The following is a 27502-nucleotide window of genomic DNA, read 5'->3' as shown; positions in this document are numbered from 1 at the left end:
AGCTGGTTTCTCCCACCGACCCACAAACACGCGCGCACACACGTATACACACACTGTTTTAATCATACTCTCCTTTCAACTTGTCATCGCTTTACTCCGTGCTGTGTTTGGAAAGCACACAGAAGTACTAAAGGCTACAGCTGGATCAGCCAACGAAAACACTCAGATTTGCAGGCACTTTGGCAGCAGAGAGCACACGGTGAGGCATACCAGTTAACTTTGGCTTGGGGTGAACTGGCTGCACTTCGCCTTGACAGGAACTTGCAGACAAGAAAACATGGAAGGAGAGGTAAAGTGTGCCTGGACACTGCTGCGGCGAAAGAGCCAAAAAAAGCCCTTTGTGATTTGATAAACTTTTTTTTTTATTAAGCTTTCCTTGCCAGACGCTACTGGTGTGAACTTTAGAACAGAAGCGGCAGGCTCCTTGAAAAATGAAATCCAGCTGTTTGGAAGGCAGATGTAGGTTTCAGCTTGGAGGCTGACAGGGGAGCCTTAAGTCTACAAGAGTGTGGGCAATGGGAGAGATGTATAGCTGAAGAAGAGGAGTTGGTTTTTATACCCCGGGTGAGCCACCCAAAGGAGTCTAAAAGTGGCTCGCAATCAACCCTGTGAGGTACGTTAGGCTGAGATTGTGTCACTGGCCAGTTCTCCCAGCAAGTTTCCACAGCAGAGTGGAGATTTAAATCTGGGCGTCCAAGATCCTAGCTTGACACCGTGGAACAGGGATCCCCAACCAAGGGTCCACGGAATGCTGGGGGTTTGTGGAAGCTTCTGAGGGGGCCTACGGCCTTTTCCCTCTTGCCTAAATGACCTCAGACAGAAGCTGGGGAAGAAGAAGAAGAAGAGTTGGTTCTTCTATGCTGCTTTTCTCTACCCGAAGGAGTCTCAAAGCGGCTTACATTCACCTTCCCTTTCCTCCTCCCACAACAGACACCCTGTGAGGGAGAGGAGGCTGAGAGAGCCCTGATATTCCTGCTGGATCGGGACAGCTCTTTCAGTGCTGTGATGAGCCCAAGGTCACCCAGCTGGCTGCATGTGGAGGAGTGGAGAATCAAACTCAGCTCACCAGATTAGAAGTCCTAACCACTACACCAGCTGGCTCTCCTACACCTACACCCTTGAGTCCTGTCTTCTTATAATGTGACCCAGGTATGATAGCTTCAGCTTAGTCATTTTAGCTCCTAGGGAGAGTTCAGGCTACAGTACATGAAATTGGAGCAGATGGAAGGAAGAAGAACTGGGTTTTTTTTTTATCCCGCTTTTTTACTACCTGAAGGAATCTCAAAGCGGCTTACAATCGCCTTCCTCTTCCCACAACACACACCCTGTGAGGTGGATGAGGCTGAGAGAGCTCAGAGAGAACTGTGACTGACCCAAGGTCACCCAGCTGGCTGCATGTGGAAGAGTGGCAAATAAAACCCAGATTAGAGGCCTTAATCACTATGGTTGATGGAGATGGTCTTCAACAGGGGTATACTCCACGATGGCTCGCTCTGTACAGGGCCAAGCATACCAGGGTTCTGTTTTGCAGGCAGCCTCGCAAAATTAAATTGTTCAGTTCATTCTGCAGACCCAGACTTTGGAACTGTTCTTTTTAAAATTTCCTTCTGGAGCATATGCCGTGCTCTTTCAACTGAAAATGGAGCTGCGAGAACACTTTCTTTAACCTTTGCCCCCCCCCCCTCAGTGAAGCTGGCATCTGTTGTGAGTGGGTTGTGCACTACACACACACACACACACACACACACACACACACACACACACAAATATACATGTATTTGTAGAAAGAAGCAAAAATAGAAAAGAGTGTTCAGCCTGGAATTAAGTATATCTTCAGAATGGATTTTTAGTTCGGGGAAATTCTGTCCTGTCTTTAATTCAGGGAAATTTTGTCACGGCGGTCTTTAGTCTTTTCCAGCCCTTCGACCACAGAGTGGTGACACGCCCCTTCAGAGAAGTGAGTGCGGAAGTAGAAATTCCAGCACATCTTCAAGAGCAGAACCAGGCAGAACGCGGTCATGGTAGTCTAGCCGTGATGCTCCAAAGTGGTGAATTATCGTAGCTCTGCTAAAGCTGTTTGCAGATTTCCAGCTTTTGTGTGTCAGTTCCGGAGGCAGAGAGAAACAGGATTACCCTGATGCTACAACTCTAATCCAAGGTTGATTGCGTTCAAGTTCTAGGGAAATCAGTGAGGATTTATAACTAACTTCAGCTGGAGCCGGAGTCTATTATATCCTCCTGTATAAAGTGGAGACTTGGCGTTGACTGTCCCATAAAAGTAGATAAGTAGGTAAGCATTACAGGATAATGAGGACCAGCAGCCATGAGCTGCTGAATTCTTATTTAAAGCCTTAAAAATGATTTTGTACCATGCAGGATGTTTTGGCTGTGGACTACTTATTGAGTGCTGTGTCAGGAGGGCATCAGAAGTGTGAGAAGAATATCACATATGAAGCTTAGACATAGGCATAGAATCCTAGAGTTCGATGGGGCTATAGAGTCCATCTAGTCCAACCCCCTGCTCAAGCCAGGATCAACATGCATTCTAAATTCCTGCATCATTTCGATGACCATTATGGATCTGTGTTTGAATTCTGGGTTGCCCCTTTCTCTGGGGTGGTTCTTTGCCACGTCCTTCAATGCTCTGTCATCCCTTCATTCTCCCTCCTATTCTTAAATTTTATTTACTCAGGGGAATCACCAAAGGGGGAAATACGCACAGGTCCGTGCCGAGTTATTACAAGAGGCTTTTCCTATTGTCTCAAAACACCAAGGCTTCCTTAATAGCAGCCCCCTGAAGAAAGAAGAAACAGCTTGTATTACCATGTGGAAAAGCAGGATTTGTCAGCTTATCAGTTCATGATCTGGCACATTAATGTGGTAAATCTCAAATTGGAAGAGCGTCTCTGTAAGAAGAAACGACACCTTTTGAAAATAAAGCTGTTGCCCTTGGTATTGGCAGATCCTTTTCAAAATTAACTGTCGAGGGTGTGATTCTCCTTTTGTTTCCCTTTCCCATCCCGCCTTCTTCCAGTCTTCTTGAGTATTCTGGCTTTTTCAGCAGAGGAGCAAAAAGTGGAATAGTCTTTCCTGAACGGAGCAGGGGGCAGTTCTTGGATTGAGTCACCAATATTTCTAGCATGGTTTGAAAAAGGCGAGGAAGAGGCAAGGAACATATGGCTGGTTTCTATCTGATGATCCGTCCTTCATGTAGACCTGAGCTAGTGTTTACATTAATGCCTTCTGGGCTGGAAGAAGGCATTCAGTAGAAAAGTGGTAGAACAAAAGAAGAAGAGTTGGGTTTTATACCCTGCTTTACTGTGCCCAAAGGAGTCTCCAAGCGGCTTACAATCGTCTTCCTTTTCCTCTCCCCACAACAGACACCCTGTGTGGTAGGTGGGCCTGAGAGATCTCTTGACAGGACTGCTCTGTGAGAACAGCACTATCAGGACTGTAACTAGCCCAGTGTCACCCAGCTGGCTGAATGTGGAGTACTGGGGAATCAAATCCGGCTTTCCAGAGTAAAAGCTGCCGCTCTTAACCACTCCACCCCAGACAGGCACGGCTCACAAAGACCCTTGTCCTTGAATAAAATCTGTGCCTAGAACTGCTCGTAGTCCTGACTCTGAGTAATGAAAAATATCCTAAGCTGCTCCTCCTGCCACCACTGTCCGGATAGCAAGTTTTTCTCCGTCCAGCTGGGTTAGGAAGCGCACCAAAAGACATGCTTGGCTCAGCAGCACAGAGAAAAAATCTGCAGAAATAGAATCAAAGAATCATAGAATCCTAGAGTTGGAAGGGGCCATACAGGCCATCTAGTCCAACCCCCTGCTCAACGCAGGATCAGCCTTTAGCATCCTAAAGCATCCAAGAAAAGTGTGTATCCAACCTTTGCTTGAAGACTACCAGTGAGGGGGAGCTCACCACCTCCTTAGGCAGCCTATTCCACTGCTGAACCACTCGGACTGTGAAATTTTTCCCTGATATCTAGCCTATATAGTTGTACTTGTAGTTTAAACCCATTACTGCGTGTCCTTTCCTCTGCAGCCAATGGGAATAGCATCTTGCCCTCCTCCAAATGACAACCTTTCAAATACTTAAAGAGGGCTATCATGTCCCCTCTCAACCTCCTTTTCTCCAGGCTGAACATTCCCAAGTCCCTCAACCTATCTTCATAGGGCTTGGTCCTATGAAACAAGAAAATAAAAACAATGAAACAAAAAAAGCCTAGAGTTGGTCTCTTTGAAATATTTTTTGGCTCTTCTACGATGCAGGAGCTACTGTAAAGCAGCTGGTGGAGCCTGAAAGATGAACAGAAGCCAACGCAAGTATTTAGACATCAGAGTGATGCATTCTTTATGGGCAAATTAACTATCACCTGTGTCTTCAAGGAAGGGCCTGTGGCTCAGCGGAAGATCCTCTGCTTGGCATGCAGAAGGTCCCAGGTTCCTCCCTTGGCATTCCCAAACAAAAGGATCAGGTAGTTGGCGGGGTGAAAGACCTCTGCCTTTCAGAACTGCTGCCAGTCTGTGTAGACAGGACTGACCCTGGTGGACCAAGAATGTGACTCCGTATAAAGCCATTCCACGTGTTCACGCGTTCCAGATCTGCCGCAGATTTTGAGTACTTTTCTAAGGCAGTACTGGAAGTCTGGCAGTAACAGCACCTTCCTGTGAAAGCCAAGGCTGAGTTTGAGATGGCTAAAGAGGCAATCAGGAACGGGGGCAGCTGCATTTTGACCCGGTTCCAAAGTAATACAGACCCCCGACCCTGGCTAACAGCCCAGGAGCATACTTGCTAGAGCGGAGTGTCCAACTTACGTCCTTCACTATCTTGGTGATAGCCTTGACCGTGTTGGTCTGAAGCAGCAGGACACAGGTTGAGTCCAGTGGCGCCTTGAAAACCAACCAGGTCCTATTCAAAATATATAAGCTTTCGTAGTATCTGAAGAAGCGTGCCTGTACACAGAAGCAGGTACCACTGTTCTGTCCTGAAGGATCGCTTTTTGAGAAATCTTTTCCGATGTGGGAAGTCAACTGAGGAAGAGTGCTTGCACTCGAAAGCTCACGCCCTGAATAAATCTTTGTTGGTCTTAAAGGTGCTATTGGATTCTGACTTTGTTGTGCTACTTCAGACCAGCACGGCGACCCATTTGTATCTAACTTCTTCACCTGTTTTTGACTCTGAAGCTGCCTTTGACACTGCACCTCTTTGCAATTCAGCCTTGTCCAGATGAAATTTCCAGTTTGCGCCTGATTCATTATCAGGAAATTATCCATGCCCGGAGAGAAGTGAAGAGCCTGGATTTACTATGACCTCTTCCAAGGCCAGCATCTGCAGGAACACTCAATGATTAAGTGAATGGCATTCCCTACAGGAGACATATGTTTTGCTTTAAACACACACACACACACACATACACACGGTGCTTGCATTTTTTAAAAATGTGTATTTACTTCTCTTCCTGAGTTAAGTAAAGCTGCCACGTTCTCCTCACATTGGGTCGTGGCTTAATTTCTTAATGCCAGGATTTGTGTTGGCACCAGGATTCCACCATGGTTTTTACTGCATGCATTCTTTGTATTATATTTTTTGCCGGGAGAGAGGAATCGTTTGGTCAGCTTGGGAATGTTTGGGAGTATGCGGTTGTTTATAGTTTCACTTTGACCTCTGTAGGTTATGGGTTTAGCTTTGGTGGTTAAAACCTTGCCATGCGCATTAACAGTCAATGCCCGTAGTTTAATCAACCAAAAGTTTAGTTGACTGATTTAACCAGCAGGAATATTGGTAGCTCACGTATTTCTAGAAGACCCAGGAAAAGATTGCAGAGAGATACAGTGTAGGTTTCAAGTTTTTATTTCATAAGAAGAAGATGTTTTCCCTGTGCTGCTTAGTAGAGACTTTCATTTCTGGTACGCTTCCAAGACTGTCTCTACGAAAGAGCAAAACACGTCAAGGTGGGGGTGAGGGGAGGAGCTCAAGGGTTTTCTTAGAAGTATTGCTTGTTAAAGGAAAAGGCAGCAACCCCTGGGCTAAACCTTGCACCTGTGTATGTGTTTATTGTCTTTTTTTAATTGTTGATACCTGTATATTTTCCCCACTGTAAAGAAAGGGAATAGCTGGGAAGAACAAGAAGAAAAAAGGGCTAGAAGGGTCAGCCTTCTAAGAGCTGATCCTGGAACTATCTGGTTCTGAAAATATTTGTTTTTCTAAGAAACAAAAGATAGTTATGAGGATTTGATCCCCTTCTCTCCCAGGTCCTGGTTTAATTACACCACACAGGTGGTTTAGTCAAGGGCTAGAAGAGGAGGATTTTAAGGAAAAGGTGCACAGAGAGATTCACTGGGTTATCGCTATCTTTAATTCTCAACATGGCCCCATCTGTGGATACTTAAATCCAGAGACTGGAGCCATGAACAGGTAAGGCAGGTATTTCTACACACCTGAGAAGAGCCCCAGGTTTGCAGAAATCTAAAGGTAAATACTTCCCCCCCCCATGAGAGAAGCAGCAGCCATCGCCTTAAGAAATGAATATTCTTATTGTCGTTGCCCAGCGACCACCAATGTTTTGCCAGTGGAGACCTTGGTTTCTGTGGTAAAAGGCAGGATGAAGGAGCAAGGCCCTGTTTTGGAGCAACCTCCGGGTGACTTGCTGCTACCTGACTCAGGTCCAACTTCTTGATAAATTGAACTGAATGAACCAGGGCTGCTCACACAACAGCCATGCGTTTGTTTCTCTAGTTGTACCTGATGGAGTGAAGCAGAAACAGCCCTGATTAGCACTTGGATGGGTGACACCAAGGAAATCCATGGCTGCAGATGCAGGCAATGGCCAGCCACTTCTGTTCATCCCTTGCTGTGAAACCTCTACAGCAGGGGTAGTCAAAAGGGGTAGTCCTGGAGGCCGGTTTAGAAATTCAAACAACAGCAACAATGACTCGACTATACTAGCGAGGTGAAACTTAACATAAAACATAAATCTTATTTACGGTCATTCAGACCCTACATTTAAATTATCAGTAAATACCGGAAAAAATGTTTGAATACAGAAAAATATTTAAACAGAACAGGTACAAAGCCTAAGCATGATTAAAATTCATCGTTATAACACCATTTGCAAAGTATTGAATCATTATAGTGTTCGCTTAGGTCAGAGGCAATACTTTCTGTCCTATGTATATATACTACTTTCTCAGCCTCACCCACCTCACAGGGTGTCTGTTGTGGGGAGAGGAAGGGAAGGCGGTCGTAAGTCGCTTGGAAACTCCTTCTGAGAGTGAAACACAGAGTATAAAAACCAACTCTTCTTCTTCTTAGAAATCCATCTCCATTACTTTGTTCCCTTTTCCCAAAAAAGGCAAGTTAATGGCAGTTGCCTAGCCTGTTGTGAAGTTACCTCTGCAGTCTTTCTTTTCAGGGGCTCTGCTCAGTGCCTGGAATTTGGAGACTGGCCGCCATGCATATGGTTGAAAGGATTAGCCTGGCTTGCTTGCTAGAACACTGGAAGCAGATGGCCAATTCAGGCTCTCTCTCTCTCTGTGTATGTGTGTTCTGTGTGAAATCTTATCACAGATTTGCTGTCTTTGTCCTTGGTTCACCATGGTGCATTAGCAAAGTTGGCAAAAGCCATCTGGGAAGCGTACCGCTCTAGCTGTCGATTTGTAGCGAGCGTCTCCGTGAAAGACCTTGCTTGGTGAAGTCTCAAGTTGTATTGGCATGGGAATCCTTAAAAAAAAGAAAAGAGTTCTTGAAATATATCTGGTCAATGCTGACTGGAAAAACACCGTCCAGCTAAAATTCATGTTGCACAACAGGGTGTCTGCCCTGAATCCCTTACTGTGCCTTCGCATAACACATGCTTTTGAGAGAGAGAGAGAGAGCTGAAAACATAGCTGCAGTTTACCCCTTCTTATCTGGGTTTCCAGAACAGCCCGTGTTTGCAAGGACATGCACGTATTTAGCAGAGCAGAAACTTTCCTCTAAAGCAGTGAAGTCTCCTGTTTACAATTGCCGTGCTGCTGAGGTTTTAGACGAGAGATAGGGAAAAGAGGCTGCAACGACTCAGCATTTTAGAACGGGCGGAGACATCCATGAGCTGGAACTCTCCCTCTTCCTCTCTCTTTCAGGAGCCAACATCAAATGGTTCAGTGTCCTTGTTCTAAATTTAAGGTAGAGTATCTAGGGCAGGGGTGACCAAGCCATGGCTTTCCACTTGTCTGTGCACCACAGTGACCATGAGCCCCTGCCAATCAACCATGCTGGCAGGAGCTCATGGTCATTGTAGTCCATGGACGTCTGGAGAGCCACTGTTTGGCCACCCCAGACCTTGGGCCCTGGATAACTCAAGCTTGATTTCGTCCAATCTTGAAAGCAAAGGACGGCTGGCCCCGGTCAGTATTTTGAAGGGACATTGCCAAGGGATCCAGACTAACAAGATTATTGGGGTAGAAGCTTTTGAGAATCCAGCACTCTTGTTAACAAATAGAGATTTGACTCTCTCTAAAGCAGGGGTAGTCAAACTGCGGCCCTCCAGATGTCCATGGACTACAATTCCCAGGAGCCCCTGCCAGCAAATGCTGGCAGGGGCTCCTGGGAATTGCAGTCCATGGACATCTGGAGGGCCGCAGTTTGACTACCCCTGCTCTAAAGCGTCTGTCCCAAAATTGTTTTGGTTCCTAAGGAGGTGCTGGACACAGAGGCACTTCCGTCAGCAAGAAAGCCTCCTGCTTCAGAGGAAAGCATCAGAATGAATTGGTGGGATCCAACCTGACGTGTTCTTTGAAATGTTATTACTGGAATTTTTTTTATCAGGCGGGGAGCACACGCTCTACAGAATGGGAGGATGTTCCTCGTCGCGGCATCAGGAAACAATGAAAAGGGAAAAACGGGGGGGGGGCGAGTGGGTCAGGACTAAGGGGTTAAGTCAACAGGTTCGCAAAGAATGGGCTTTGAGCAGAGATTTGAACGAGGGTTAAGGGTGGCGCCTGGGGAGCTCTTCCAGACAGTGGGCGAGAGACGGTCCCAATCGTCAGGGGTAGAACAGGAAATAAGGGCGCGATGGGTAGGATTTTGCAAAACAAGAAAGTCCTCAGCGCTCCTGGTTTCTTTTGCCGACCTTTTGCTCACGGGGACAGTACTGCAGCGGGAACAATCCCTGGAAACTTCCTGTTGGCAGCTGAGCTACGTAAACATTCCTTCCTGGAGGTCATTTGAGAATAACCGTTTTGTGCTGAGTGAGAAGCTCCTTCTGTTACCATAAGGGGACTTCTTGGAATTCTCTAACTGGAAGACGAAAGGTGACCGCAGGGGCTTCTTGTTTTACTGATCCCCCCCTCCCTTTTGTTCTCTTTGAAGAATTTAAAGAATGCCTGCTTGGTTTCCTTTTGGACCTCTTGAGACCTGAGTGCCCAGAGCAAAGAATGACTCCTTATAGTTTATTCCCCCTTTGCTCCTCCAAGGCTAGTTTTATGTCAAGCGACTAAGGCCAGGTAGGAAGATCCGCTGAATTAGTAAAGAAAATTATTTGTTTTTAATAACAATAACCCTTTTCAGAATGTGGGGACAGAGCATGGAAAGCCAGCTACTGGCCTCTTCTGGAAGTTTACAGCAGTCTTAACTACTAAACCCGGAACACGTCTTTAGTTAATGGACACGTTTGGATTCTTGATGTTACATGTGGCTGCCTCCTTTAACAGTAAAACATTTCCGAGAATCAGCTTGCTGCAGATTATGTGGATTATAATCCACAACAAACTGATTCTGGAAGGAGGGTGGGGCCAGGCGTGGAAGACAGGCAGTGCAGGCAGAGCTGGCTGAGCAAGACAGGCGCTGAGTTCATAGTGGCCAACATCTTTCCCCTCTCCTATCATTTGTCCTCACAACAACCCTTTGAGGTAGGTTAGACCGACAGCACGTGGCTGATTTAAAGTCACCTGAGTGAGCTTGCATCTAGATCTTCCAGCTCTTGGTGGGATCCGCCTCTGACCACCACACAGCTGCGATGATTTGTTACACGAACACTGAGGTCAGAGGAGACTGTCCCAAGGATATAGGTTGCCATGGTGTGCAATTTCAGTCTGGGGAGAAGCTCCCTTTACACCTTTGTAAAACAGTGAAAATCCTTGCCACAGGATTTAGCTGCATGTGAGCAAGCCATTGTGTCTTTTTCTATGTGGAGTTTGATGTGCGGAAGGCTTCATAATAGGGGTAGTCAAACTGCGGCCCTCCAGATGTCCATGGACTACAATTCCCATGAGCCAGCGAATGCTGGCAGGGGGCTCATGGGAATTGTAGTCCATGGACATCTGGAGGGCCGCAGTTTGACTACCCCTGCTTCATAACAAGGTTCTATGCATGGTGGCTCCGTTTTCTTCCCTCTGCTTCATCGGGGGAGGGGACTACCAATTCTTCAGCTTTGATTATTCAGGTGGAAGAGGGTGTCAAGGAGGGGGGAAAGACCCCAGTCAAGCTCTTAGGGGCATGGTTTGCACGACTGTGACCGATGTGTGACCTTCCGTACTTTCTGCGTCTTATCATCTGCTTCCATGCATTACAATCCCTCCCCCACGCCCACCAATGTCAGTGAATTGAATTTGGAATTGTGGTATTTGAAAATGTCACGGAGAATCAATAGGGGAGCTCTTGAGGCGGGGGAAAGGGTCCAATCTCGGTAGCCTGACCTAGCATATCTCATAGCAGACTCAGAAACATCGTAGAATGCAGCCCCCTGTACGGTGCAGGAAACTCACAATGACCTGACCCCAGTTTCATGGCCAGATGATGGCTCCCCATCATGGTGACACAACCATTCCTGTCCACCCACTTGCAAACTGCTTACATTCACTGAATCAACATTTCTGCAAGGCGGCTATCTAGCCCCTGCTTAATAACTTCCAAAGAAGGAGAACCCACCCCCCTCCCCAGGAAGTCTGTTCCACTGAGGAACCACTCAAACTGTCAGGAACGTCTTCCGGAGGTTTAGTTGAAAATTCTTTTGAATTAATTGCAACCCGTTGGTTTTGGTCTGACCCTCTAGGGCAGGGGTAGTCAAACTGCGGCCCTCCAGAGGTCCATGGACTACAATTCCCATGAGCCCCTGCCAGCGTTTGCTGGCAGGGGCTCGTGGGAATTGTAGTCCATGGACTTCTGGCGGGCCGCAGTTTGACTACCCCTGCTCTAGGGCAACAGAAAACAACTGTGCTCCATCCTTTATCTGACAGCCTTTCAAGTACATGGTTATCGTGTCACCTCTTAGTCGTTCCTTGGGGGTCTTCCATCCAAGGGGCTTTCAAGGTGGGAGATGGCAGAGGTGGTTCACCATTGCTTTTCTCTGCAGAGCCTTCCTTGGTGGTCTCTTTTCCAAGCATTGACTCTGCTTAGCTTCCAAGGTCTGACAATACTGGGGTGTAACCTCAGTTGCTTTCCTCTCCTCTCTGTAAGGTTGGTCATCGTTATCCCCCGTCATTCTGCCGGGCTCGTGTGGATGGGATGCAGCCGGACGAGTGTAGCTTCCCTGAGGCTGTCAAATGAGTTTTGCGCCTGGGATGCGATGTGAATTTGATGACCTCCGGTTGGGAGCAAACACGCTGCCACTTGACTGTTTATGCTGATCTGCTAATTACATTTGATTTGTATGCGCGATTTCCAAGTAATCTGTTTCTCCGATTCTGTTTGTCTACCCAGCAATTTCATACTGGCATTTCAACACAAACTTACTTGAGTCGTTTCCATTGATTTTTGTATAGCGTTTCTCTGTGGTTACGAGGCTGCCACATCCTTGGCAGGGAAATGGTATTTTCATAATGATTTCTCTTCTGAATTTCCTTTGCAAAAAGGAACACATTCTCTTTCCCCACAAGTACCTCGAGGCTATGCAGAGGTATTGGATCTCAGTTGTGTTCTTCTGCCACATGCTGTTCACGACAACATCTGACTTAGGAGACACTCTAAGGCAGGGGTAGTCAAACTGCGGCCCTCCAGATGTCCATGGACTACAATTCCCATGAGCCCCTGCCAGCGAATGCTGGCAGGGGCTCATGGGAATTGTAGTCCATGGACATCTGGAGGGCCGCAGTTTGACTACCCCTGCTCCAAAGGCTGTGTGTTACTAGCCTCTAGAGCAAAAGGGCACAAGAATGGTTTTATTCTTAGTGAATGATTTCTTTAAGAATTTAAGCCGGTGCATTCTTGCCTTTTATTTTAAAAGATAAGATTGTGATGCGGAATAGAAAAGAAAAGCTACCACATAATGATTAGGATCAGACAAGTCAAAAGTGTTAACAGAAGAAACATCCATCTGCAGAATGGAACTTCTATTCCTCTCCCCTCTTCCTGCACCCTCCCCCCCCCCGATCTCCCTGAAATGTTGTTCCATGGGGTTGCCAACTCTGGACTGGCAGATTCCTGGAGCTTTTGGGAGGGGGTTATAGCCTTGGGGCGGTGGGGTTTAGGGAGGGGAAGGATTTCAGTGGGGGATAATCCATTGTAATTCTGAGTGGTTCCCAGGCCCCATGGGAGGCTGGCAACCATATGTTCCCACGAGGGGCAAGGAAACCCTCAGGTGCATTTTCAGGGGTGACTTGGAGGTCTGCATGAGGAAGAGGAAAACCTGCAAAATCTGTCCTTCCCTTCCTGTTCGTGGAACTGATTGCTCAGATCTCGGCACAAGCTGCTATGTTGGGGAGCGACAGTATGGTTGTCAAGGGTCGTATTTGTTATGGCTTGTGAGGAGATGTGTTTTTTCTTTAATGGAAAGAAATTCTTTTTTTGAGGGGGGGGGAGAAGGAAAAGCTTTAAATCCTGGTGTACGTTCCAAGGCAATTTGTCAATGGCATCCTCCCCCTGATCGCCATGGTGATACAACTACCTGAGCTGAGATAGCAGATTAAGAGATGGAGGGGGTGCAATCATGAGAAACGGGCAAGTTGGTGGTACAAATAGAAGAAGAAGAAGAAGAAGAGTTGGTTCTTATATGCCGCTTTTCCCTACCCGAAGGAGGCTCAAAGCGGCTTACAGTCGCCTTCCCATTCCTCTCCCCACCACAGACACCCTGTGGGGTGGGTGAGGCTGAGAGAGCCCTGATATCACTGCTCAGTCAGAACAGCTTTATCAGGGCTGTGGCAAGCCCAAGGTCACCCAGCTGGCTGCATGTGGGGGAGTGCAGAATCGAACCCAGCATGCCAGATTAGAAGTCCACACTCCTAACCACGACACCAAACTGGCTCTCTAGAGGCATGCTTGCTAGACCCCCACCTCCACCAATCCTCATACCAGGGTCTGGCTTGTGTCCTCCATTCGGCGTTGTAAACCTTTGGTTTGCTGAATGCCCCGTTCATTTATTTCGCAGTTACCCTGACCTCCTCTGATTTTAGGAAGAAGCAACAGGGCTATGTTTCTTCTGGTTGGAATCCCAATGTAAGAACAACCCTTAAGACGTCGGAGATATTGGGATGAAAGATGTCTACTGAGCGTTTACGTTGGCTATTAATTTGCTAAGAGCAGGGGTAGTCAAACTGCGGCCCTCCAGATGTCCATGGGCTACAGTTCCCATGAGCCCCTGCCAGCATTTGCTGGCAGGGGCTCATGGGAATTGTAGTCCATGAACATCTGGAGGGCCACAGGTTGACTCCCCCTGCACTAGGCCTCACCCACTCACAAGGCCTATCTAGTGCATGTCAGGTGCTGATAAGGAAGGAAAGGAGAACTTGAAGTCCATGGGAATTGTAGTCCATGGACATCTGGAGGGCCGCAGTTTGACTACCCCTGGCTAAGAGTATATGTTTTTCCTGCTCTTGAACCGTCTGCGGGCTGTAATTGAGACTGACTGATGGACCGACCAATTCTCCCTTCAGGGCCAGGCCGTGGCGAGGCCGAAACGAGGGAATGTATCTACTACAATGCCAACTGGGAGCTGGAGAAGACGAACCAGAGCGGGGTGGAGCGCTGCGAAGGGGAGAAGGACAAACGTCTCCATTGCTACGCCTCCTGGAGAAACAACTCCGGATTTATCGAGCTGGTGAAGAAAGGCTGCTGGCTGGATGATTTCAACTGCTACGACAGGTGGTTAACCCTTTGGGAAAAGAGGGCATGGGGGGGGGGAGATGGCATCCATGTGGGTGCCTTTGGGAAAGACCCTGTTCGCTGCTTCTGTTTGCTGAGGAGGTTGCAAGCAGTTGCCCCCCCCCCCCGGCCCGCTTGTAATCATAGTGTGGCTCTGAGTGGTTGGAACAGGGGTAGTCAAACTGCGGCCCTCCAGATGTCCATGGACTACAATTCCCAGAAGCCCCTGCCAGCAAATGCTGGCAGGGCTTCTGGGAATTGTAGTCCATGGACATCTGGAGGGCCGCAGTTTGACTACCCCTGGGTTAGAAGAAGAGTTGGTTTTTATGCCCTCCTTTTCACTGCCTGAAGGTGTCTTGGAGCAGCTTACAATTTCCTTCCCTTCCTTTTCCCGCAACAGATGCCCTGTGAGGTTAAGCGGGGCTGAGAGAGCCCTGACAGAACTGCTCTGCAAGAACAGCTCGAACAGGACTGTGACCAGCCCAAGGTCAAGCAGCTGGCTTCCTGTGGAGGAGCAGGGAACCAAACCCAGCTCTTCAAATTAGAGCCTGCCACTCTTAAACACGACACTAAGCTGGTTCTTGGCCACGTTGGGTAGTCCGCTCAGTGGAGCAGAAAATATCCCACTATTCGGCCCTTCTACTTCTCTCCCCCTGCTCTTGCTCCAATTTCCAATTGTCTTACAGCTATTCTGCTCAAAAGTCTGATCATGATCGCAGACTCGGTATACATAAGACAGGATTTATTGCATTTCACCTACACGCTTTCTCTGTCTCTCCTTTTTCCTCTCAATTGCCAAGACGACTTTTCAGTCTTTCCCACATTTTAAAGCTTGTCTTTTATTCCTCGTTTTACCTTCGCAGCTCTTGAGTAAATTTCTTTATAGTCGCCTCAACCTCTCAGTGAGAATTGAATGTGCTGAGAGAACCTTGTCGCACTCCTAGAGGAAAAATTCCCCATGCAGGAGAAGGAGACCAGGATGGGCAATTTCCATTGTTCAGGGCTGGAACACTTTCTTTGCATGCAGAAGGTTTCAGGTTCAATCACCGGCATCTGGATGACAGTTGGATGACAGACCATCAAGGAAGGCTGGAGCTGCAGTTCAGAAAAGGAAGGCAATAGCAAACTACCTCTGCTCATCTCTGAATCCCAGAGCCAGGAGGCAACATCAAGGGAAGGCCTCGGCCTCTCTGCCCTGTTGTTGGCCCTCCAGAGGAACTGGCTGGCTGCTGTGTGAGACAGGAGGCTGGACTAGATGGACCCTCGCTGGTCTGATCCAGCAGGGCTCTTCTCAAGTTCTTTTGAAGGCCTCGGCCTCTCTGCCCTGTTGTTGGCCCTCCAGAAGAACTGCTTGGCCCCTGTGTGAGGCAGGAGGCTGGACTAGATGGTCTGATCCAGCAGGGCTCTTTTGTTCCTTCAAAACCTCTTCTCCTTTTTTTCCTTTCATGCTCTTGTCTAGATCATGTATTTGCAGGGACATGAGCATTGTGTTCACATGAAATGCCTAATATGTGCTAGATGCTTATATAAGTGATAAGTAGCGTTGACAATGAATCCCCTAACATCGGCCTTCACCAGCTCTGCTCTTTCCAGATCTGTCTTCCTCCAAATCCCCGATGACTTAAGCTTTATTTCACAATGCAGAAAGAACGGTAACTAAATTGAGGTGTGTGGGAGGAGTCAGCAGACAGGAAATGATCTCATGAGGGGAGGTGCTTGTATTTATCCATTTCATATTGTGCAGCAGAGCTTCAACTTTGTAAAAGAGTAATTTGGTCCCTGTAGTACAACCAAAGCCATTTTAACCTGCGCTTGGATGCTTTAGGATGCTTAGGGCTGATCCTGCATTGAGCAGGGGGTTGGACTAGATGGCCTGTATGGCCCCTTCCAACTCTATGATTCTATGATTGATTTCCTCATGAAAGCATCTCAGCTTGGGGAAGGAAGAAGTTCACGGGATTCCTTGAGGTGACAGCAAAGAATGAGAGCCCATGTTTTCCATTGTAGAGCTTGTCGACTTTAATATAGCATCTCTGTGTTGCATTTAATGCCGGCTATTTAACGTTGGCGAAGCAATGGGAGAGGAGCACTCTTGGTATTTCCACGCAGCAAAAAAGCTCAGCCGTTTCTGGCAGGCTCTGCAAAATGTCCTGTACCATTACATAGAGAGCAATATGTTCTTCCAAGAGTTGTTCGCTGCAAAAAAAAAAAAAAGGGAAACTTAGTCATGCATAGATGTGTGCTGGAGAAGAGGAACACGTTGGGCTCTAGCAGGCAGCTTTTAGAGACGCCACTTCCATTTCGTCTTCCTGTTGCAGTGATTCATGCATGCACAAGAATTCCCCTACTTGAGAACTCTGGTGTTGCCAAAGCGTAAACGGTATCTGGTGGAAAGGAGCTGATTTTTGGATTGGCGACTAGTGTTATGCATTGTTCTGATGAATGTGCAGTGGCTCATTCACACCTGCATGTCAGTGATGGGAGATGTCCATGCAATGCAAGCATGAATGTGTGAATCAGGCCGATACTATCATGGCGGAGTGAAGTTGATAGGACACCAGTGGAGTGCACCTTGTTATTTCCCTTTTACACTCTCTAATCTAGGGGTTCCCTACCAGAGTTCCCAGGAAACGTGGGGTTGTACGAAAGCTCCCCAGGGTTATGCAGCCTTTTCCAGGAGTTCGGTCAGCCTCTGACATCTCTAGATGTCCCTGGAGCCCAATTCCCTTGTTGCTCTACAGGCCCAGTCTCTTTCTCCGAAACGGAATCGTGAATGATTGATCAGTTGATTGGCTCATTCCCAAACCTTACTTTGGTGCCCACTTCCGGGGTTCCTTGAAGCCTGAAAAACATTTTTCCTCCAAAAGTCAAAAGGTTGGAAAAGATCTAACCGGTGTGTCAAAAAGAAAACTCCATGCTGTCCTTGAAGGTTTGAAACAAGTTATGCAATACTAGAAAGTTTCCTTTTCTTTCAGTCTCAGTGTCACGGAGTCAAGAATTCATCTGTTTGTTACACCGTCTTGCTGGGAAACACAAAACCAAGCGAGCCACATTTTTTGTGTGTGGGCTGTCTAACATCAGACAAGAGCACTCAAGGAAGGCTCAGTGGCAGAATTGGTGACAAAAGAGTGTGTGGACAGTTATTTCTGCATATCAAGTCTGCGGGCATCATTTACAAAGGCGCCCGGAGCTTCCTGTATGATGAACTGCAGTTGATAACTTGACGGGAACGCAAGCAGTTACCACCAAGCGTTCTTCTTTATGACAGTCTGACAAAGGGGAGCAGAACACCTTGGAAAGGGGAACTTGGGTTTCATGCTGGTGTTTCTGTAGAGAAATACTGTTCAGTATTTTCGATCCCCTGAAGAGCTGGTGGTGGAAAGCTCTGAAAAGTTGCAGCCAAGCAACTCTGTAGGGTTTTCAAGAGACTTGAGGTGGTTGGCCATTGCTTGCCTTTGTCTCACGACCCTGGTGTTCCTTGATGAAGGTCTCCCATCCAAATACTGTATCGTTGGCAAGAATTGGTGTAGCACACTTGTCAGTGACAACCAGGGTTGCCAGCTCTGGGTTGGGAAAGCTTGTGTCTTTGAATAGAATTTTGCTGGTGTTAAAGGTGCTACCGGACTCAGACTTGGTTCAGCATCAACTAGAGCTCGTGTTCACGTTAATCCGTGATCCCAGTGAGGAAATGTTGAACTCAAGGGTCACCTTTCTCCTCTCAGTACCTGTTCCAGCTCTGTGATATGGGGATATCATCAGTTTACCATGTGTGTGTATTAGGTGTGATCAAGTTACTTCAAGCTTATGGCGACCCTATGAATAAATGTCCTCCATACTGTTAACAGCAGGGGTGGGCAAACTGCGGCCCTCCAGATGTCCATGGACTGCAATTCCCATGAGCCCCTGCCAGCATTCGCTGGCAGGGGCTCATGGGAATTGTAGTCCATGGACATCTGGAGGGCCACAGTTTGCCCACCCCTGGTTAACAGTCTTGCTCAAGTCTTGAGGGTCGTGGTTTCGTTGGCTGATTTTGGGTCTCATTTTGGGTCTCCCTCTTTTCTTTTCATCTTCAGCTTTCCCTTGCACTATTTTGAGGGACTCTTCCCATAATTAAATAACCCTTCTCCTAGTTGTAGGCGGAGAATAAGGATTACTTCCAAAGCAGAAATAGTCAGAAAAAGAGGTTAGGGATTGTTTGCTTCCTTCTAGGCGGTCTTTCTGTGCCTGAAATTAATATGTTAAGGCAGGCTTGTAAAAACATTTTGTGGGCTAATAAGCTCTGGAAGGACTTGGTTTGTAAGGTGGCCTTAGAAGCTTGTAAGGATAGCAGGGTCAATATACATAGAGCTCTCTGGCCATGAATCATTTTACATGGGTGTAGTCTCACGAAGCAGACTAGGGGAGTTTGCCTCACCAGCAGCTAGACGATCAACAGGTGAAACCTTCAGGGGTGGATCTCGCAAGCGTGGTGCAGGGGTTAAAGAGCGGCAGAATGGGCTTGATTCCCCACGCCTCCACATGCAGCCAGCTGGGTGACCTTGGGCTAGTCACAGTCCTGTTAAAACTGTTCTCAGAGCAGTTCTCTTAGCACTCTTTCTGTGCCACCTACCTCACAGGGTGTCTGTTGTGGGGAGAGGAGAGGTGGTAAGTCGGGTTGAGACACCTTCAGGTAGTTAAAAGTAGGGTATAACATAACTGGCTCTCTCTCACTGAGCACATGAAACTGATTTATTCTGAACGAGATCCTTGGTCCATCAAGGTTAGTGTTGTCCACTCAGACAAGAGAGCCCTGATTGTTGAGATGTTTGGGCTACATGCTTCTGCTGTGACCCCATTGGTGGCTGTCTGAAAAGTTCCTTGCCTCTCCACTTCCTGTCTTTAAAGGTGACGCGTGGGCACTCGTGGCTGAAGCCCAAGGATATTAGAGCTACGCTTAAACTTGTATATTATTAGTCGTGACTTGCCCTTCTGTAGACTTCAAGGGGCTCTTGAATTTGCAAATGGGGAAGTGTTCTGCCTCTTGTAACAAAAGGTGACGTGGTTCAGCAAAACACAGCAGAAACGGGTGGTAAACAGAAAAGACAATTCTCTTGCGCCCCGGCGGGGCTCCTCTTGGAGCATCATTTAAGGACTGGCTTGTTTTTTTAAAAGTCTGTTTTCTATTGTTCTGCAGGCAGGAATGTGTAGCCACCGAAGAGAGCCCGCAAGTGTTTTTCTGCTGCTGTGAAGGGAACTACTGCAACGAAAAATTCACTCATTTGCCTGAAGTTTCAGGTCCGGAAGGTGAAGCTCTTGTTTGTCAAGAACCAGCTAACCTTGAGTCTCCTAGACAGGCAGTCGGAATACAGGAATCCTAATTAGACACAGCAATTACGTCATGTCCAGAAGTTGAGAAATTCTGCAAACTTAGGGTTGTTTTGTTTGTTTGTTTCGGAACGCAGAAAAGATTTTTCTTTCCTCTCCCATGGCAGTCCAAGTAAAGCGATTGCTGGGAGAATCGCTAGGCCTAGAACCAAAAGAAACAAATCCCTTTTCCTCCTCGAACGCTAGGGGTGGATCACTGAAGACAGAATGTTTGTGGGAGGAGGATAATGCAGCCTGCTTTCTGCAGACTGAGCAAAACATCTCAATCAGCTGGTATCAAAATGCCAACGGGCACGGAGGGAGAGAGGGAGAGGCACGACTGTACTGTAGCGAGGCAGCCGCCGTGAATTTCGTTAGTAAAGGGGCGAGAGTCATTAGTAAAGGCATCGTTAGTAAAGGGCCGAGAGTCTAGTTCACTAACATCTTGGTGAGTCTGAGGAATTCCCCCGCAGATAGCCCTTTTTACATTAAAGCCATTCTGCATCAGTCTCTCTTCACAACATCAGCAAGATCTCCCAACAAGACTAGGAACTGACGTGAACTAGAAAGTTAAGGGTTTTTTCAGGGTTCGGGGAGCTCGGGAACCAAACCTTGAACAAAAGAAACCGAACCAAACCGGCGGTTCGGGCTTCTTCTTGCCTGCCTGCGGCCCAGGAGGAAGGGGAGGGGCATTGCCCAGGAAGGGTTAAGTAGCAGAAAGCCTTTTAAGGGACCGAGGAAATGAGAAAGGAAGTGGGCATTGCTTAGCCATTTCTCCCGTTTCTTCTCCTTCCAGTGGTGTACGAACCGCCGCCGCCCACCCCGTCGCTGCTCAACATTATGGTTTACTCTCTGCTTCCCATCATTGCCCTGTCCATCGCCATTCTGCTGGCCTTCTGGATGTATCGTCACCGCAAGCCCCCGTACGGTCACGTTGACATCAGTGAGGTGAGTGAGAAGCGAAGGGGGCGTATAAAATAAGCTTGCCACCCAGCAGCGGTCCTCCCACAGGGTCCTCCCCATTTGGAAAGCCATGGGCCAAGCAAGAATCGATTCACAAAAATATAGACAACGTAACCACATCTGAAAAACCACTAAAACCAACAAAAAGCACGTCATTAAGACAATTAAAACCAGAGCTAATACACACACAGAAACATAGCAACAACATAAAGGCCAATTTCAGCTCTTTGAGGCCAGGGGCCCTGAGCAAATTCCAGATCTTTGGGGCAGGGGGGGGGCGTAATGCATTTGCTCCACAATCATTATGAAATAATGGGGAATTTTGAGCAGAGGGATGTGAAGCGCCACAAAGATCTTTCATCTAGATTCACTTTCAAAACTTCTGTCGTTGCTGGGAACAGAGAGCAGAGTTTGCTGAAGCCCCACTTAATGTCTTGGGCGTTTTGTGTTTTTCTGGCTTGTTTTTTCCCGAAGTGCATTAGCTTGATTTTGCTTTCCTAAGTAATGCTTTTCATTGGAATAATTCATGGTGAAATGCCAAGCTGATTGGAATTCAAGGGAGGAAAAAAAGAAATGTTGCACACAATAAATGTTCCCATATTTTTCTAACCTGTTGCACAGGCATCCAGCCTTTTAGGTCCTAACTATTTCTGGGTTTTTAGGTCCTAACTATTTCTGGGTTTTTGTAGGGAAAAAATGCTCCTCCTTCTGTCTTTAAATATTGAAACGGGCTTTGGGGAAAAATCGTAACGTCTGTAATGCGGCTTGAAACCAAAAAAAAAAAGCAAACCTTGGCATTGTATCAGTGGGTTCATCATCTCTCCTCTGCGCGGTAAACTTTGGAGGCTTTTAGCTGTGAAACTTCTCCCATGGCATGCCTCCTCATGCTCAGTCCTTATGTATGTCTGCTCAGAAGATATCTGATGAACGGTAGTTACATTTAAGGGCAACCCTGTTTACAGCACACTGGTGTTGATGACCTATAGTCAACCTTTTTTGTTGTTGACATTTCAGACGCAGAATAATGACACAGCCATGTAAAACCAAGGTTAAACATTCTGAGAGGGACACTTATAATGTGGGAGTGTTGGGGGTCATTTCACATTGCTTTGAGGCTTGTTCTGCGTCTTCCACAGGTGTTTGTTTAATTAAAAGTCAGGGCATGTGGGCTGAAGTGGATCCAGGATGTAAAAGAGTGTATGGGGGAAATGCCTTGTTGGGCTTAAGTTAGAAGAAGAACAGTCGTTTTTTATACTCTGCTTTTCACTGCCCAAAGAAGTCTCAAAGCAGCTTTTGCCTCCTCTCCCCACAATAGACACCCTGTGAGGTAAGTGGAGCTGAGAGAGCTCTGACAGGACTGCTCGGTCGGAACAGCACTATCAGTGCTGTGACAAGCCCAAGGTCACCCAGTTGTCTGTCTGCATGTGGAGGAGCAAGGAATCAAACATGGCTCACCAGATTGGAAGCTGCCGCTCTTCACCACAACACACCTGTTGGCTCCTTGAGTATATTACTAAATACGTAAAGCAAGTTTTTGAGCCTGCAAGCACCCTTGGAATTCTGAAACTGGATGGTGGGTCCATCTTCAGAATAGCCTGCAGAGGAGGTGAAGCCAGCATCAAAAGTCACAGGGAATGAGATCATGCCTAAGGAGAGCCAGGGTGCTGTGGTGGTTAAAAGTATCAGACTAATATTTGGGCGACCTGGATCTGAATCCCCACGTGTGCCTTGGATGACCTTGGGCCTGTCACACTCCCTCAGCCTGACCTACCTCACAGGGTTGTTGTGCTTTGGATCCCCACTGGGGAGGAAGGTGGGGCACTAATGGATGAATGAAATAAATAACGGAAACTTGTTCTATTTAAGAACACCAGCCTGGTGGAACATTCCTCTGGGACCTCCACGCCCTGCAGGACCCTGGACAGTTCCACAGGTTCTGCAAGACAGCTTTCAATCAATCAATCAATCAGTCAATCAATCAATTTCAATAACCTCCCTTCAGCACAGCCATCTTGGGGCGGTTTACAACAACATATGGAATATAATAGTCAATAAAACCATCCTAACAACATTTTAATCCATTAAAAATTGTCCTGGGTAGGGCAAAGAGAATGTTTGTCTTGAGGTCCCTGGGGTCAGGAGCACAGGGGCCAGTTGGCCATCCATGAGCTGAAAGCCTACTTGTCTCAATCACTGTCTCCTTCGTAGGATCCGGGCCCGCCGCCCCCTTCTCCACTGGTTGGGCTGAAGCCTTTGCAGTTGTTGGAGATCAAAGCTAGGGGGCGCTTTGGCTGTGTCTGGAAGGCCCAGCTGATGAACGATTACGTAGCGGTGAAAATCTTCCCCATACAGGTGAGTGGGGACCTTCCTCTGCTCTTCGGATAGAATTGCTTCACACTTTTAGGTTGAGTTCCAGAGAGATTCTAGGCCTTTAGTCAGCAACTATTTTGCTGGGTGAAAACACCACCTGTCCATACCTCCTTCAGAAAAAGTGTTGGTAGATGCTGCGTGACACCCATGGACATCAGTTAGGGCCCCCCTTTTATATATTTTTACGATGTTTTATTCTTGTAAGGGGGCTTCTTGGAGATGCACCATAAACATTTGCTAAATGGACATTGCCTTAGACTCTGGAGAGCTGATTCCAGTCAAAGGAGAACTTAGTGATGTTGACAGTGATCTTCCTGTGTCCGTGGATTGCTTGGCCCTTCACAGAATGTTTGGCTGTTCTCATGTCCTGGATTGCTGAGTAAAGGAAGCCATGTCAAGACAGCGATATGTATTTGGGCATGACTCTGGGGATTTTGCAGAATAGGAAGTGCAGGGGTAGTCAAACTGCGGCCCTCCAGATGTCCATGGACTACAATTCCCAGGAGCCCCCTGCCAGCATTTGCTGGCAGGGGGCTCCTGGGAATTGTAGCCCATGGACATCTGGAGGGCCGCAGTTTGACTACCCCTGTGCAAGTGGGACGAGCATCCCTCTCAGAGAACACAGTTCCCAGAGTCTTCCGGCACAGAGACAGAATGCTTATGAAAACCTCGTTTAAATCTGCGGTTTAGATAGTCCTTGAGAATTCTGTAGGCACTGTACCTTATTCTTTAATCCTCCTCAATTCGTTTGACATTATGGATTTAGAGGAGAAGATTTCTGTGTCATCCGTTCCAGCTCTGACTAACTAGTTGGATATTTTATCCTAATCCAGATTAGAGGCCTGTAACTGTAAAGATTATACACAAAAGAGTTTAAATCTGGTTAAGGACTGCACAGTCCTCGCTCTTTTCTGTGCTTTCCCGGAAAACCTTTAACTAAGCTCTGCCTGCTAATGATTTTACGCGTCTCCCTTATTTCCTCTTTTTCCTTTTGAAGTGTGCGGGAAGCAGTTCGACGGGGCTTACTTCTTATCCTTATTCTCTCTGATTTCTCATGAAGTGTGCTGATTAAACTTTCTTCAAGTTAGGAGCATTGCGGTGTTTTGCAGCGCGCCCAACGGGAGCAGGAATTTAATCATATGTTTATTTATTTATAAAATCCATGATTTGCCTTTCTGCCTGCGAAGGTTCCCAAGGTGATGAGCAGTCAATAAGACTCAATTTAAATTTGATGATAATAGTTGACGCTCATCAGACGAAAATGGGGAGACGTGCAGGAAAGATTTAACTCTCCCAAGCGGCATTCTGGGATGAGTAACAAACACCCAAGGTCAGTTCCTGTTACAGGCAAATCCATTCAGACCAGCCCTTTCCCCCTGGAATTGTTCCTTCCCCCGCAAAAGAGCATTGGCCAGCTTCAGAAACAAGACTGTGTGTTTCTGTATTGTTGCACACCACAGTTTACTCGGCGTTGTGAGACAAGAATGAGTACGCAGCTGAAGCAAGCCAAACACAGCCCCACGACAAAGAACCTCCAACAAACCAATTTGCAAAATTCTTTGGGATTACGTTAATTTTTGCAGCAGGAAAGCCAGTGGAATGCCCCGGAATAGCATTGTTCACCTATCCTCTTTTCGCTTTCTCCTAAAATTGTAAGTCCTCCCCTCTGTCCTCGTAGGATAAGCAGTCCTGGCAAAGTGAGAGGGAGATCTTCAGTACCCCAGGGATGAAGCATGAAAACCTGCTGCAATTCATCGCAGCGGAGAAGCGAGGGACGAACCTGGAGACGGAGCTGTGGCTGATCACGGCGTTCCATGACAAGGTAAAAGATTGTTTCGGAGGGTGGTCTCTTGAAGGAAAGCTAGATTCAAGAGACCAAGAAGATTTTGGGAGGCATGAGCTTTCGAGAGTCAAATCTCCCAAGTTGAAGATGTGGCTGGCCTCGAACGTGCTACTGTTCTCAAACCTAGCGGTTGATATTTTTTCATTTCAGTAAAAATCCATCTGAATAACATAAAATGATGTATTTGTGATACGGGCTTTACATGAATAGTTCTCATGAAGAGGACCCCTCCCTGACCCAATTAAAACCTATAAAGGCATTTGACAGAGATGCTTCTAACCCTGTGGTTTTCCACTATTATATAAGTGATATGGTAAAGCTCCAGGCCCTCCAGATGTCCATGGAATACAATTACTATGAGCCCCTGCCAGCAAATGCTGGCAGGGGCTCATGGGAATTGTAGTCCATGGACATTTGGAGGGCCGCAGTTTATCTACCCTTGCTATAGGCCAACCCTGCTTGGGTTAGGTTCTGAGACCTGACAAGATCAGTCTAGCTTGGGTTGTCCAAGTCAGGGCGGGGAAAAAAAGGTAACCTTCCCTGTTTTTAAAAGGACAGTTCCTATCAATGTCAAACTGGTTGTGTCCGCCAAAGACTCAGAAACCAAAAGAGGTGTGGACCAGCGAGTCAGACCTCAGTTCCATGCCCAGCCCTTGAGTCTAAGCTTCTGTTTAAAAAAAGATGAGAAAACATCTGTATTATTGCAGCATCCTCGTCAATTAGCTTGCAGCAGGCTAAACCATCTAGAATTGATTAAAATTTATCAAAATTATAGAAGCTGTGAAAAATTGAGACCGGTTTCTTTTAACGTTTACAGTCTGGCCTGTGCAAACTCCCCACTGTGCATGCTAGCCCTTTCACTGCCTTGCAGGTGTTGGTTCCCCTCCCTCTGTGGACATGTTCTAGACCTCCTTTTGCCTGGGCATCATCTGACTGCCTAAGTCGATGGTATAACAGAAAGCTTTCTGCTGCATTTGAGGATATAGGAGTCCTAAATATATACCCAAGAGCCTCATTGCCGGTGTGGTGAGCAGAGAACTGGCCTTGGGCCCAGAGAGACCTGGGCCTAGTCTGCGCACAAAGGATAATGCACTTTCAATGTGCTTTGGCAGCTGGATTTTCCAGTGCAGAACAGGAAAATCTACTTCTAAAGTGCATTGAAAGTGCATTATCCTTTGTGTGCAGACTAGGCCCAGGTCAAGTCCCCCCTCTGCCATGGACCAGGGCCAGGGTCTAACCTCTGCCTCCAAACTTCCATTCCCCACCCATAAAACGGAAATGATCCTGCCCTATATTGTGCAGCTTGCATGGTCGCACCATTAAATACAATGAACATACTTCAGCTTAAGTTTAAGCATTTTTAAAGTGAGATTCAAGTGGAGCGGCAAGTACTTTTAAAGCACTCGCTCAGTTCTCTCATTGAAATGAAACAGTTCTCTCATTAAACTGTGGCCAGATCATGTCCGTTGTAAATCGGAAGTGCTTTGCAAACAAAGCAACAGCCGTCAGCTGTGCAGCCAGGGCTTTTGACGACGCTCAGCCGATGCTCCCGTCTCTCTCCAGGGGTCTCTGACTGACTATCTGAAGGGGAATATTATCAGCTGGAATGAACTCTGTCATGTCGCCGAAACCATGGCTCGTGGCCTCTCTTACCTGCATGAAGATGTCCCCTGGTGCAAGGGAGAAGGTCACAAACCTGCTATAGCACACAGGTGAGGAGTCCAGCCCCAGGGAATCATTTTGTAACCGGAGTGTAGCTTTCGGAACATCAAGCTAATTTCTTTGTCTTTCATTCCCAGTAATCCAGTGATACATACCAGTTGTAGGGAAAAAAGTCTTGACAGACAAATGTCCATTGCAAACAAGCCTTGGTGCTTGTTGTGCTTCTCTTTTTAAAGACTTCTCGGGTTTTTAGGTGAGGGGGCTGGTTCTGGGGGCTGCAGAAAGTGCCGATCTGTGAATTACAGACTTGTATGAGATGCTTGACAGGGAAAGAAGGTTTAGAGAGCCAGCCTCTGCTCTGGGGTTTTATTCTCCATGTTTCCGACACATGCAGCCCGTTGGGTGACCTTGGGCAAGTCACAGTTCTCTCAGAGCTCTCTCCACTCCACCTACCTCACAAGATGTTTGTTGTGGGGAGAGAAGGTGATTGTAAGCCACTTTGAGACTCCTTCACAAACAGCAGGGTACAAAACCCCCAGCTCCTGCTCCTCCTCCTCCTCCTCCTCTTCTTCTCTTCCTCCTCCTTCACTTCCTCCTCCTCTTCCTCCTCCTCCTCTTCTTCTGCTTCATTCAGAGCCAAAGACCCAGTACCTGGCAAAGCCAGGACATATTTTTAAAATAGATGCTTTAGACTGAGCCTCGTACATTTCACATATCACTCTCCAGAACCAAGTGCAGCATTAACTGTGATATTTTGCTCTAAACCTAATACATGAGCCTTCGGGGAGGGCGGTATATAAATCTAATAAATAAATAAATAAATAAATAAATAAATAAATAATATACATGCAGAGCAATATTATGGCATACATTCTTCAGGAGGCAAACGTAATAAGTGCATGGCTGCCTTACCTGGCCATGAAAGGAATATGCGTTTCCCCATTTCAGTGAGTCACCCTGTGGCCAAATTGTGGCTCTCCAGAGGTCCATGGACTACCATTCCCATCAGCCCCTTCCAGCACAGCAGGGCTTGTGCTGGCAGGGCCTCGTGGGAAATGTAGTCTATGGACCTCTGGAGAGCAGCAATTTGGCCACCCCCATCCCAGTGAATATCATGCTGGCCTTGGGAGGGGAGAAGAACTTGGCTCAAGTCCGTTTGTGACAGTGAGCACCGTTGTGCGGCTGGAAGCAAACAGCGGGTGTGACACAGTGACTCCCAGGTGCAGGGAAAGCGGAGCCTAAAATATGATTCAGTTAACTTTG

General features: G+C 47.2%; 1 protein-coding gene across 2 annotated transcripts in view; it reads left to right on the top strand.

The window, feature by feature from the left end:
• Positions 1-27502, top strand: part of ACVR2B (activin A receptor type 2B) — a 101488-nt gene that overhangs the window by 49813 nt on the left and 24173 nt on the right. Inside the window, exons 2-7 of one of the 2 annotated variants that reach the window (XM_077304099.1) lie at positions 13851-14058; positions 19232-19332; positions 20198-20349; positions 22573-22716; positions 24413-24556; positions 26141-26289. In XM_077304099.1, coding sequence (XP_077160214.1) covers positions 13851-14058; positions 19232-19332; positions 20198-20349; positions 22573-22716; positions 24413-24556; positions 26141-26289 — 898 coding nt within the window. Of the gene's footprint in view, positions 1-13850; positions 14059-19231; positions 19342-20197; positions 20350-22572; positions 22717-24412; positions 24557-26140; positions 26290-27502 lie in introns of both variants that reach the window. The other variant, XM_077304098.1, reaches the window with a different exon arrangement.

The sequence above is a fragment of the Paroedura picta genome, chromosome 11 (assembly GCF_049243985.1).
Source record: "Paroedura picta isolate Pp20150507F chromosome 11, Ppicta_v3.0, whole genome shotgun sequence".
Lineage (NCBI taxonomy): Eukaryota > Metazoa > Chordata > Lepidosauria > Squamata > Gekkonidae > Paroedura > Paroedura picta.
This window is presented reverse-complemented; position numbering and strand designations above follow the sequence as displayed.